The sequence below is a fragment of the Pangasianodon hypophthalmus genome, chromosome 19, assembly GCF_027358585.1.
Source record: "Pangasianodon hypophthalmus isolate fPanHyp1 chromosome 19, fPanHyp1.pri, whole genome shotgun sequence".
Taxonomy (NCBI): domain Eukaryota; kingdom Metazoa; phylum Chordata; class Actinopteri; order Siluriformes; family Pangasiidae; genus Pangasianodon; species Pangasianodon hypophthalmus.
In genome coordinates, this window is record NC_069728.1 from 22,186,514 (window position 1) to 22,199,653 (window position 13,140).

At 42.3% G+C, this 13,140-nt stretch overlaps 1 protein-coding gene across 3 annotated transcripts in view; it reads left to right on the top strand.

Moving 5' to 3' along the window:
• The first annotated feature begins 2,024 nt into the window (after positions 1-2,024).
• The window catches only part of cep170bb (centrosomal protein 170Bb), a 38,943-nt gene continuing 27,827 nt past the window's right edge, over positions 2,025-13,140 (top strand). The window contains exons 1-5 of one of the 3 annotated variants that reach the window (XM_053242225.1): positions 2,025-2,349; positions 4,193-4,327; positions 4,662-4,751; positions 10,056-10,134; positions 10,311-10,369. In XM_053242225.1, the coding sequence (XP_053098200.1) occupies positions 4,223-4,327; positions 4,662-4,751; positions 10,056-10,134; positions 10,311-10,369 (333 nt within the window). In that variant the 5' untranslated portion in view covers positions 2,025-2,349; positions 4,193-4,222. Of the gene's footprint in view, positions 2,350-2,427; positions 3,463-4,192; positions 4,328-4,661; positions 4,752-10,055; positions 10,135-10,310; positions 10,370-13,140 lie in introns of those variants that run through there. The other 2 variants (XM_034313673.2, XM_034313674.2) reach the window with 2 other exon arrangements.

Below are 13,140 nucleotides of genomic sequence, written 5' to 3' on the forward strand. Positions count from 1 at the left end.
GAGAAGTTGTTTTCCAGTGCATTCATCTGCCCTGTGTTGTTTCTTTCCTGCTTATAAACAATTAATAACTAAAAGAAAAGAATGAACTCGTCTCCTTTCAACAGTCCTGTCTATGGCATCCATTACAGTGCTGTGACACACACACACACACACACACACACACACGAATAAAGGATAAACAGACAGATAATAAACTTAGTGTTACAGCATTATTACTAATCAGTTATCCATCCATCATTAACACAGAGAGAGAGAGAGAATAATTGACTGTTTCAGTCATTAATTCAGTATTAGTGTTCATGTGACAGTCTCAATTTCAGCCTCATTCAGTCTCACTCTCTGTCTCACTCTCAGTCTCACTCTCTGTCTCACTCTCTGTCTCACTCCGGCTCTCAGTCTCACTCTCTGTCTCACTCTCTGTCTCACTCTCTGTCTCACTCTTATTCTCACTCCGGCTCTCAGTCTCACTCTCTGTCTCACTCTCTGTCTCACTCTCTGTCTCACTCTCTGTCTCACTCTTATTCTCACTCCGGCTCTCAGTCTCTCTTTCACTCCGGCTCTCAGTCTCTCTCTGTCTCATTGTCACACATCTAACTCGCTCAGGATCTCGTAGTCTTATAGTCTAATACACTGATACACATCTGGATCATTTAGAATCTTCTGGTCTGTAATCTACCCAGTAATCACTGATACACTTCCAGCTCTTTCAAAATTATTCATTAATTTTAGCCCAGAAAAGAATCTGCATTCATGAAAAAAACAAAAGAGAAATGCAATGCTTTCTGTAATACTTATTGTTTTAAAGAACAAAACTGTTTTGAACATCTTATCTGCATATCATTTTTTCTTTTTCATTTTGAAATTAAAAATAAATGAACACAATCTACACAAACCTTACAGTTTATAAAAACATAAAAATCAAACAAATCTAAAAACTAAACAAGGACAGTATGATGTATGTTTTATAGCTTGTGTTAGAATAATGATTTAATTTATTTGATGTAGATTCAGTCATCGCCTTTTACTCGCCTCGTATTTTATACTGTAAGTTTTACTTTTTCCTAAAATATATTTTTTGAATCGAACAGTGAATCTAAACGGCAGCTATTTTTTATTTATTTTTTAATTTATACAAACAATAAATAATAGACACGGTGGAGTCACCATAGACAGACATACACTCACCGTCCACTTTATTAGGAACACCTGCGCATTCCTGCAGGTCTCTAATCAGCCAATCACGTGGCAGCAGCACAGTGTATAAACTCACCAGGTGAAGAGCTTCAGTTAATGTTCACAGCAAACATCAGAATGAAGAAGAAGTGTGATCTCTGTGACTGTAACCGTGGCATGGATGCTGGTGCCTGATGGGCTGGTTTCAGAAGCTGCTGATCTCCTGCAGGGATTTTCACGAGTTTACACAGAATGGTGCGAAAAACAAAGAACCACTGAGTGAGCGACAGTTCTGTGGGTGGAAACACCGTGTTGATGAGAGAGAACAACGGAGGATGATTAGACTGATTCCAGCTTCCAGTAACTCAAATAATCACTCTTTACAACCGCGGTGAGCAGAAAAGCATCTCAGCACAACACATCGAACCTTGAGGTGGATGAGCTACAACAGCAGAAGACCACATCAGGTTCCTCTCCTGTCAGCCAAGAGCAGGAATCTGAGGCTCTCATGGGCACAGACTCACCCAGGATGTTTTTTATTTTTCACACCATTCTGGTCCAGAAGATCAGCAGTTTCTGAAAAACTCAAACCAGCACATCAGGCACCAGCATCCACGCCGCAGTTACAGCCACAGAGATCACACTTCTTCACTCTGATGTTTGATGTGAACAGTAACTGAAGCTCTTGTCCTGTATCTGCATGAGTTTATGCATTGTGCTGCTGCCACGTGATTGGCTGATTAGAGAACTGCATGAACGTACAGATGTGCAGGTGTTCCTAATAAAGTGGACAGTGAGTGTATTTTATAGAAGTGATCAGACAGCGCTCTCTGCAGGCAGTGTGACGTCACTGCAGGAGACATTTAAGGTGGAACGGAAATGGGAGAAATCAGAAGAGAGCAGATCATAAACACAATAACACCGCCATAGTGCTGATTAATAACGCGCGCGCGCGTGTGTGTGTGTGTGTGTGTGTGTGTGTGTGTGTGTGTGTGTGTGTGTGTGTGATGTAGATGTGTGATGTAGATGTGTATTGAGGCGGCGCCCTTTACTGCAGGGTGGGACAGCGCCACACACACACACACACACACACTCACACACCGCGGCGGAACACAGGCTGGACACACACACCGATGCAGTGGTGTGTGTGTGTGTCAGACAGCGCGAGGATTTTAGGTAGGTCTCTGCGATTAATATGCTACAGCAATTTATCATATTACGCACTGTGTGTGTGTGTGTGTGTGTGTGTGTGTGTGTGTGTGTGTGTGTGTGTGTTACACTGGAGCATCTTCATTCTTCATGTGAACCTGATGATGATGCTGCGATCCGGGACGCGGTGTCTATCAAAGGTGTAAAAACCGGAAGTGACAGCACGCGCATTAACGGACTAAACCTTTGATTGTGATGATCAGACACTGGTGTGTGTGATGGAGGATGCGCGCGCGCGCGTGTGTGTTTTATTCATATAAATCTGAGCATCTACAGGCCTCCATAATCATCATCACTGTGTGTGTGTGTGTGTGTGTGTGTGAGTAAACGCTATAACACACATAAACATGGTTATGAATAGAAGTTGTTTTATAAATAATTAATACATGATTAGCGGCGCGTGCTTTTCCGTGACTGTGGAGGAGATCAATAACCGATAAATCCGCGCGCGGTACACAGACCTGCTGACGTCACTGAGGTGCCGTTAACGTGTTTTAATGATGAGGAATAAAAGAGCTGAGTAACGGAACAGGATTTAAGACCGAGGCCTGGAACTGCGCAAACACACAGTTATACGGTGATATTAAACACACACACACACACACACACACACACACGCATTAATCTTCACATGTTATCAGTCAGAGTGGTTCTCCAGCTGTGTTCCAGTCTGCAGCCTGCAGCCTACACACACCTCAGATGAGTGAAATCAAAGTGTTTTTATTAAACCTGAAAGAGAAAAATGATCAAATCTGGTGATTTATTTAGTTTTTTATTTATTTATTTTCCTGACTCCTAATTAATACTTAAATCTAACAGCAGATTGTTTTACAAAAGCACATTAGCATTACAGCGTTACTGAAGTCTTTCTCCTTCTCTGAGATTCTCTACCACACGGCACATCCTTCATCAGGAAATGAAAATGAAATGGATTGAAAAACTGCCTGAGACACGAGGAAGAACCCTGAGAGGAACCTGGAGAGTGTGTTTACAGGATGTTCAGACTGAGCAGATTGTGAATAAGGGCACAGTCTTTATGATTACAGCAGCAGCTCTTACACACAAATCTACAGAATCCAGGTCAGATTAAACACTGACGAAATGCAGAGATTCAGACAAACTGTACTTGGGAAGTGAACATCTTTAGTCTACATGAGCTTCAAATGAGACACTGGAGTCGATAATCACACCAAGGTCTTTTACTGCTGCACATGATGAAACAGAAAGACCATCCAGAGTTACTATATAATCAGAAAGCTTACTTCTAGCTGCATGTGGTCCTAGTACAAGTACTTCTGTCTTGTCAGAATTAAGTAAGAGAAAGTTAATAAGCATCCAGTTTCTAATGTCTTTTACACATTCCTCAACTTTATTAAGCTGGTGTCTGTCATCTGGCTTTGCTGAAACATACAACTGTGTGTTTGTAAGAGTAGTAAGTCATTTACCACTTTAACCAGCGCTGTCTCTGTGCTATGATGAGGCCTAAATCCTGACTGATACATTTCATGAATGTTATTCCTATGTAAGTGTGAGCATAGCTGCTGTGCTACATCCTTTTCTAGGGTCTTGGCTTGAGGTCACCTTATTTAATCAGGGGTTTGATAACTGCTAATTTGAAGTGCATAACCAGTGCTAAGGGAGGAGTTGATTATGTTTAATAGAGGTTTCATGGCTTATGGTAGAATCTGTTTAAGGTACAACCTCACTGACCTCACTTATGTATGTCACAGTAACACAAGTGAATACTGTGGGACTGAAAGTGTGTTGTTTGTGACAGAACCTCACTATTTAGTCTCCTTCTATTTCCCAGAATGTGCAGTGCCTGGTGGGTGGAGTAAAGATGAGTGTGACATCATGGTTTTTGGTGAGCAGCTCCGGTACTCGGCACCGGTTGCCGCGGGAGATGATTTTCGTGGGCCGTGAGGACTGTGAGCTCATGCTGCAGGTGAGACGTCATTAAACACACACACACACACACACACACACACACATACACACACATACATACACTCTGTGTCACTAAAACAAATTCTGAACATTTATTTCTCTGAACTGTCCTGTGATTGGATCAGCTGTAATGATGTCGATATGTGTGCAGCTGCTTCAGCCAATCCTGATTACCAATAACAAACTACTAACATATTAATAAAGATAAGACATCTGTCTGCCTGCTTCTCTCTTTCTGTCTGTCTGTCTGTCTGTCTGTCTCTCACTCACTCTGTCTCTCTGTCTGTTTCTCTCTATCACTCTGTCTGTCTCTCTCTGTCTCACTCTCTCAGTCCCGTAGTGTGGATAAACAGCATGCTGTGATTAACTACAACGCTGCTACAGATGAGCACTTGGTGAAAGATCTGGGCAGTTTAAACGGGGTAAAGTTAACCTCTCCACTTCACTTATAACATCATTTTATTATTTATTTTATTATTTATTCACATTCCAGTAACTCAATTTGTGTCTCAAACACCAGAATCCTTATAAAGGGTACTCATCTACACTATATGGCCAAAGGTGTGTGGACACCTGACCAAAACACCTATATGAACTTGTTAGACATTCCATTCCAAAACCATGGACATTGATGTGGAGTTGCCCCCCTTTGTGGCTCCAACAGCCTCCACCCTTCTGGGAAGGCCTTCTACAAGATTTTGGAGTGTTTTTATGGGAAATTGTGTCCATTCAGTCCAAAAAGCATTTGTGAGATCAAGCACAGGGGACACATTGGCTTAGTGGTTAGCCCATTGCCTTGCTCCAGGGTTGGGGGTTCGAATCCCGCCTCTGCCCTGTGTGCATGGAGTTTGCATGTTCTCCCCAACCTTTGGTTTCCTCCCCCAGTCCAAAGACTGTGTTGTAGGCTGATTGGCATTTCCAACTTGTCCATAGTGTGTGAATTGGGGAACCCCATCCAGGATGTCCCCCCAGAGTTCCCTGGGATAGGGGGAGTGGTAGCTCTGTGGTTAATATGTTGGACTATTGATCAGAAGGTCAGGAGTTCAAATCTCAGCACTGCCAAGCTCCCACTGCTGGGCCCTTGAGCAAGGCCCTCAACCCTCAACTGCTCAGTTATATAAATGAGATAAATGTGAGTTGCACTGGATAAGGGTGTCTGCTGAATGCCATAAATGTAAATGTATAGGCTCCAGGTTACCCCGCAAACCCTGTGTAGGATAAGCTTTATGGAAAATGGACAGATGGAGGGAGATCAGGTATGACGTTGGGCAAAGAGGCCAATTCAAACCAAATGTGTTCAGTGTGGTTAAGGTCAGGGCTCTGTGCAGGCTGGAGTTCTTTCACATCAAACTTGCCAAACCATGTCTTTGTGAACATCGATTTATGCACTGGTAATGCTAGAACATGAAAGGACCTTCCTCAAACGGTTGCCACATAAAATTGTGTAAAATGTTTTTGTATGCCATAGCAGTAACATTAATCTTCACTTGAAGTAAGGGGCCTAGTCAGTGGTGGCTGGTGGTGATATTAGATGGGAGCGAAAAAACTTAATACCTGTCAATAGCTTGACAATGAAACTATTAGGGTTGACCGATACATTATATTCTGAGGTGTCATTAGTAATAATAATAATAATAATAATAATAATTTTAAAATCCACTCCGTTCACATTCGTTACACCTGCAGCTGAGTCTGTAACACATGTACTGATGATGTATAACGGAAATGTCACCCAAACTCTGTGTAATCACTTGACATGACTGTCATTGGTAGGCTTTCTGTATCTACAGTGCTAGACTGTACAATTAGCCCACAACCTTACTTCATTTCATTCTGTGTGTTTTTATTATGACTGTTGGTGGTGCTGTTTCACTCAGTTTTAAAAAATCCCAAATCTCTTTAAAACATTTGTTAACTGAAAAAATAGGAGGTGTATGCCAAAAATGAAACTTAACACTGATTTTTCTTTTATCTTTGAAAGACAGAGAGGGCGTAGTCCCTCTAGCCAATTGATATGAGCTACCCTGGGCCTAGTCCAAACCCTGAAAAACAGCCTCAGACCATTATTCCTCCTCCATCACACTTTATTGTTGGGACACTGCATTCCAGTAGGTGGCATTATCCTGGCATCCACGAAACCCAAATTCACTTTTCAGAACTTTTGGTTTTTTATGATCCGTCACGCCTACTTCGATCAAAAGGTGCAGGCTATTTGTTGGTACCTCGAATAGTGAAGGCTACAGCTGGGGGTAGAGCTTTCTCTTACAAAGCCCCACAGTTATGGAACAGCCTTCCACTTAGTGTTCGGGGCTCAGACACAGTCTCAGTGTTTAAGTCTAGGCTGAAAACATATTTGTTTAGTCAAGCCTTTTGTGCTTTAGTTTTCTCAGGTACAGGGGCAGGTCTGGAGGGTTCACAGGCATAGAGTGTTGTGGTGAACTGGGATGTTTGGATGCTGTCGCCCCCCCACTCTCACACGTTCACTCAGGTTTGTCGACGGTGCAGTGGCTGCTGCTTTATGTCCCAGGACTCCCTCATGTCTGTATTAGCTTCTGGCTCTCCCTTTAGTTATGCTGTCATAGCTAGTCTTGCCGGAGTCCCTGCTTCCACTCTGCACACAAAGTACATTGTCTTTAACTATTATGTGAGAAGTGCATACTTAATATCTCTCTGTCTACTTCTCTCGGTTTCTTTCTCTCTGTCGAACTACACATGCTACTTCTGAGATGCCAGTGATCCTGACCCCTTCTCCTCTCCAGACCTGCCTGATTCATCCTGATGCCCTACTTCTGGTTGGAGTTCTCATTGGTTGGAGATCACTTGCTGCTGCTGAGGATGGCCCACACGGATGGCCTGAAGATCAATGAGATTACTGTTTTAGGTACCACTTAAAAACCATGAAGATGGCTTTGGACCGCAATTCATATGAACAGTTTTGCTACAATAGCTTAGGACTACAGTTGCTATGATAGCTTTAGAAGTGCAATTGCCACAAACAGTTTTGCAGACAAGTCTCTTTCAGTTAACAGTGGATAAGTTCAACAAACAGACTTCATGTGAAAACTGTGATGAGTTTCCTGGTTACACAACTGCACTATTTGTCCATGTAGTACACAGTTATAGAAGGGAATGATTTATAATCGCACTATCCGTGTCACCCAGATGAGGATGGGTTCCCTTTTGAGTCTGGTTCCTCTCAAGGTTTCTTCCTCATATCATCTCAGGGAGTTTTTCCTCACCACCGTCTCCTCTGGCTTGCTCATTAGGGATAAATTTATAAATTTAATATTTATGTCCTGAATTTATATATTTCTGTAAAGCTGCTTTGTGACAATGTCCATTGTTAAAAGTGCTATACAATAAAATTGAATTGAAATACATAAATATATAAATTCCAGATAAACTATTTTAAATTTATAAATGGATCTCCAATGAGCAAGCCAGAGGTGACGGTGGTGAGGAAAAACTCCCTGAGACGATATGAGGCGGAAACCTTGAGAGGAACCAGACTCAAAAGGGAACCATCCTCATCTGGGTGACGCTGGATCATGCCATTATAAATAATTTTCCTTCTATAATTATATACTATATAGTCATAAAGTGCAATTATGTAAACAGGAACTTATGAGCTTATGAGCAGCTTATGAATATGAGCATCAGAGTAATTTCTGAATTCATTATATTTTTAAGTTATTTTATTTTAGTTAAGTTATTAACTGTTCAATGATGGAGACTTGAGAGCAAACTGTACTTAACTATTGCAGTCCAAGGAAGAACATCCACAGCCATCTTTATGGATCCATCCACAGTAATCTCATGTATCTTTAGGCTTTCGGTGTGGGACCATCCTCAGCAGCAGCAAGTGATTTCAGGTGATGAGAACTTCAACCAGAAGTAGGGCCCCTGTACCTAAGAAAAAACTATTCACTAAAGGCTTGACTAAACAAATATGTTTTCAGCCGAGACTTAAACACTGAGACTGTGTCTGAGCCCCGAACACTAAGTGGAAGGCTGTTCCATAACTGTGGGGTTTGTAAGAGAAAGCTCTACCCCCAGCTGTAGCCTGCATTATTCGAGGTACCAACAAATAGCCTGCATCTTTTGATCTGAGTAGGCGTTGCAGATCATAAAAGACCAAAAGTTCGCTCAGGTACTGTGGCGCGTGACCATTTAGTGCTTTATAGGTCAATAGTAGTATTTTATAATCAATACGAAATTTGATTGGGAGCCAATGCAGTGTGGATAAGATAGGGGTGATGTGGTCATATCTTCTGGTTCTAGTAAGGACTCTCGCTGCTGCATTCTGGACTAACTGGAGCTTGTTTATGCTTCTACTGGAACATCCAGACAGTAAGGCATTACAATAATCCAACCTAGAGGTAACAAAAGCATGAACTAATTTTTCTGCATCGTGTAGTGACAATATATTTCTTATTTTAGCAATATTTCTGAGATGAAAGAAAGCAATCCTAGTGATATTTTCTACATGAGCTTCAAAAGAAAGACTAGAGTCGATAATCACACCAAGGTCTTTTACTGCTGCACATGATGAAACAGAAAGGCCATCCAGAGTTATTATGTAATCAGAAAGCTTACTTCTAGCTGCATGTGGTCCTAGTACAAGTGCTTCTGTCTTGTCAGAATTAAGTAAGAGAAAGTTAATAAGCATCCAGTTTCTAATGTCTTTTACACATTCCTCAACTTTATTAAGCTGGTGTCTGTCATCTGGCTTTGCTGAAACATACAACTGTGTGTCATCAGCGTAACAGTAGAAGCTAATACCATGCTTACGGATAATTTTGCACAGAGGTAGCGAGCCTTGCGGGACACCAAACTTTACCTTAGTATGTGTAGAGAAGTCACCATTTACATTTACAAACTGATAACGATCAGTCAAATAAGACCTGAGCCAGGAAAGGGCCGTTCCCTTAATGCCTACTACATTTTCTAGTCTATCGAGGAGAATAGCATGATCAATGGTATCAAAAGCTGCACTAAGGTCAAGCAGCACAAGCAAGAATACACAACCCTGATCAGAGGCCAGCAGTACAGCCTTTTCTAGGATCTTGGAGATAAAGGTGAAATTTGATATTGGCCTTTAGTTGGACAATTGACAGGGGTTGAGGTCAGGTTTTTTAATCAGGGGTTTGATAACTGCTAGTTTAAACAATTTCGGTACATAGCCAGTGCTAAACGAAAAATGAATTATTTTTTGAAGAGGTTCTTCTGGCAGTTTGAAGAAACATGTAGATAGGGGATCTAGTGCACAGGTTGATTATTTTGATGAGGAAATTAGTTTGGTGTCTTGAAGGGGAGTAAAACATCTAATTACTGATCTGATATGGTTATATTATTATCCATAGGGTTGGTTATCAAATTGTCTGGTTTTAAATGAATAGTCTGAATTTTTTGCCTGATATTTTCTTGATCCTTGATTCTATGCATATGTTTGCAGTGGGTGTGGCTGAAACACCTGAACTCAGTAAATAGGAGGGGTGTCCACATACTTGTGGCCATATAGTATATGAGCATATAATGCAGTGTATGTATGTGTGTGTGTTCTAGTGTTTGAGACAAAGCTTTAACACTCACTAGGCATAAAGTCTAACTCAGATAAAAATTTTATTAACGTTAATTTAATTAATTGATACAGTTTAAAATTCAGAACTCAGAACCCTAAACCTCTAATGTTTATGTGTGTGTGTGTGTGTGTGTTTGTGTATCAGACCTTCGTAAATGACCTGAGGATTCCTGATCAGACGTATATCACACTCAAACTATCTGACGTCGTTCGCTTCGGATATGATATCCTTCAGTCTGTCTGTCTGTCTTTCTGTACATATAATGAATATTTGAATTTTTATATGAAGCTGAAGTTGTAGCAGCTGCTTGAACTAATCTGTTTTGTGGTGTGTGTGTGTGTGTGTGTATGAGACAATGGAGTGTGTGTATGTGAATATTTAACTTTAACTTTGAGAAACATTCCCATGTGTATGTTCTGGAGCGGAGTCAGCACCGAGTACCGGAGGAGGCTCTGAAGGTTAGTTCATCACTCACACACACACGCAAAATATAATAATAATAATAATAATAATAATAATAATAATAATTATTATTATTATTGTAGATGGGTCACTTTGTGCAGTGTGATGGTGATGGCTGTAAACTGTAAACTACTGTGTGATGTAGCAGCAAAAATGAGCTCTATAATATAAAAGTATCTGACGTAGCTTTGTAAGCTGCAGGTATGCAGTGGTACTGAGTCATACTGGGTTAGGTGTTTGACTGGCCCAGGTGAGTGTTGGGAGGCAGCAGGGTGTTGAGTAATCTGATTGCCTCAGGGAAGAAACTGTTGCAGAGTCTGCTGGTGGCACGGATGCTTCTGTACCTTCTGTCAGATGGCAGGAGGGTGAAGAGTCCATGAGAGAGGTGAGAGGGGTGAAAAGAGTTGTACACAATGCTGGTGGCTTTGCAGATGCAGCGGTTGTTGAATGAGGTGTCAGTGGTGGGTAGAGAGACTCCAACGATCTTTTCAGCTGACCTCACAATTCGCTGAAGAGTCTTTCCTCACCACACAGTGAGGTATGTTGTCAGGACCTGCAGCTTTCCATGGGTTAACTCTGGACAGAGTTTTCCTGACATCTAGTGTAGACAGAAAAGGAATGACAAGTGGTGTAGCTTTGTAGTCTTTGATGGTCTAAATGCCTTGCCACAAATGCCTTATCCTTGGTGTTTAGGAAGTGGCTGTGGATTCTTTCTGCATAGTTGCGCTTTGCCTCTCTGATAGCCCGGGACAGATAATAATAATAATAGTAATAATAATAATAATAATAATAATAATAATAAAATTTATTTATAATGCGCCTTTCTTACACTCAAGGCGCTACAACAGTATAAAACAACAATAAAAGAAACAACTCCATAATAGCAATCACAATGACAACACAGTAACAACAATGACAACAACAACTGTAAGATTATAACTTAAAAGCTTCACTAAAGAGATATGGTTTGAGTAACTTCTTAAAACAATCAAAAGACGGAGCATTCCTAATAGGAAGAGGCAGAGAATTCCACAACCTCGGAGCAGTACAAGAGAATGACCTCCCACCCATAGTTCTGAGTTTACAGCGAGGCTGGTACAGAGTAAGAGAACCGGCAGAGCGGAGAGACCGAGATGGTGTGGACACTGAGACCAAATTACAAATATACTCTGGGGCCAGCCCATGTACTGCTTTATAAGTTAAGATAAGAACTTTAAAATCAATACGGGTCAACCGCACAGATTGGCCTTTGCTGTGTGGAGGGCTGCCTTGTCTTCAGACCTGAAGGTAGTGTCTCGGGTTTTCAGCAGCGAGCGCACTTCAGCAGTCATCCACGCTTTCTGGTTTGCACATGTGGTGATGTGGTTGTATGTAGCAGCCTCTCTGAACATATTCCAGTCTGTGTGCTCAAAACAGTCCTGAAGTGCTGAGATGGCTCCCTCAGACCAGGTTCTCACTTGTTTCAGAACTGGTTTGGCATGTTTCGGAAGTGATCTGTATGCTGGGATTAGCATAACAGAGATGTGGTCCGAGCAGCCGAGGTTGGGACGGGGTGCAGCCTTGCAAGCACCATGAATGTTGGTGTAAACAAGGCTAAAGTCCCTGGTGCCAATGAAAAATCCATTGGGGTGCACTGTCTGTAGGTTGCTGATAGCCCCGTACAGTTCACTTAGTGCTTCCCTTGCGCTAATGCCGGGTGGAATAGACACCGCGACAGTGAGTACAGTGGTAAACTCTGGGCAGGTAGCATGGCCATCATTTCAGTCATAAACTCCACCAGCTACGAACAGTAGATTGAGACCACCACTGCATTCCTGCACCATTTGTTGTTTATGTAAACACACAGACCACCACCGTGAGTCTTACCAGACAGTACTGCTATCCTGTCAGCGCGATGTGCAGTTGGCCTGGCTAGCTGAATGGCTGCATCCTGAATGCTGTTGTTGAGCAATGTTTCTGTAAAAATGAAAACACAGGGGTCCCTGATTTCCTGCTGGCTGGTTAGCTGTAGTCTGAGGAAGTCCAGGTTACTGTCCAGAAAGTGAACACTGGAGAGGAGAATGGATGGTAGAGCCGGAAGGCCAAGGATAGTCTTTAACCTAGCACAGATACTGGATCACTTACCGTGCTTCCGCTGCCTCACCATTTCCGGCGCCCTCTCTTCCGGCCAGCGGCATCAGGCAATACCGCAGTCCCAGGGCCTGGTTCTCGTAGCAGCCCGAGGTTGCGTAGCTTTTCCCACAGTCCATCATTTATTCCTCCTGGGCTTTGTTCTTCAATGTCCAGCAAAAGTTGGTGATGATAGACATGGTCACCAGTGCTTCCTTCTCTTTAAAAAGTTTCCAAGTTGGTGTAGGCTACACATAACACACATCATATTTGTGGACCTGAAGTGCTTGCTACCGCACCGCCATCTACCTCCAGCAGTGTGTGATGGAGTGGTGTGTGACAGTATGTGATGGAGCATTGTGGGATTGTGTGTGGGATAGTGTGTGTGTGTGATGGAGCAGTGTGTTTGTGTGACAGTGTGTTTGTGTGTGTGTGAGATGGAGCAGTGTGTGACAGTGTGTGTGTGTGTGATGGAGCAGTGTGTGACAGTGTGTGTGTATGTATGTGTGTGAGGCGGAGCAGTGTGTGACAGTGTGTGTGTGTATGTGTGTGAGACGGAGCAGTGTGTGACAGTGTGTGTGTGTGAGACGGAGCAGTGTGTGACAGTGTGTGTGTGTGTGTGTGTATGAGTGAGACGGAGCAGTGTGTGTGGGACGGA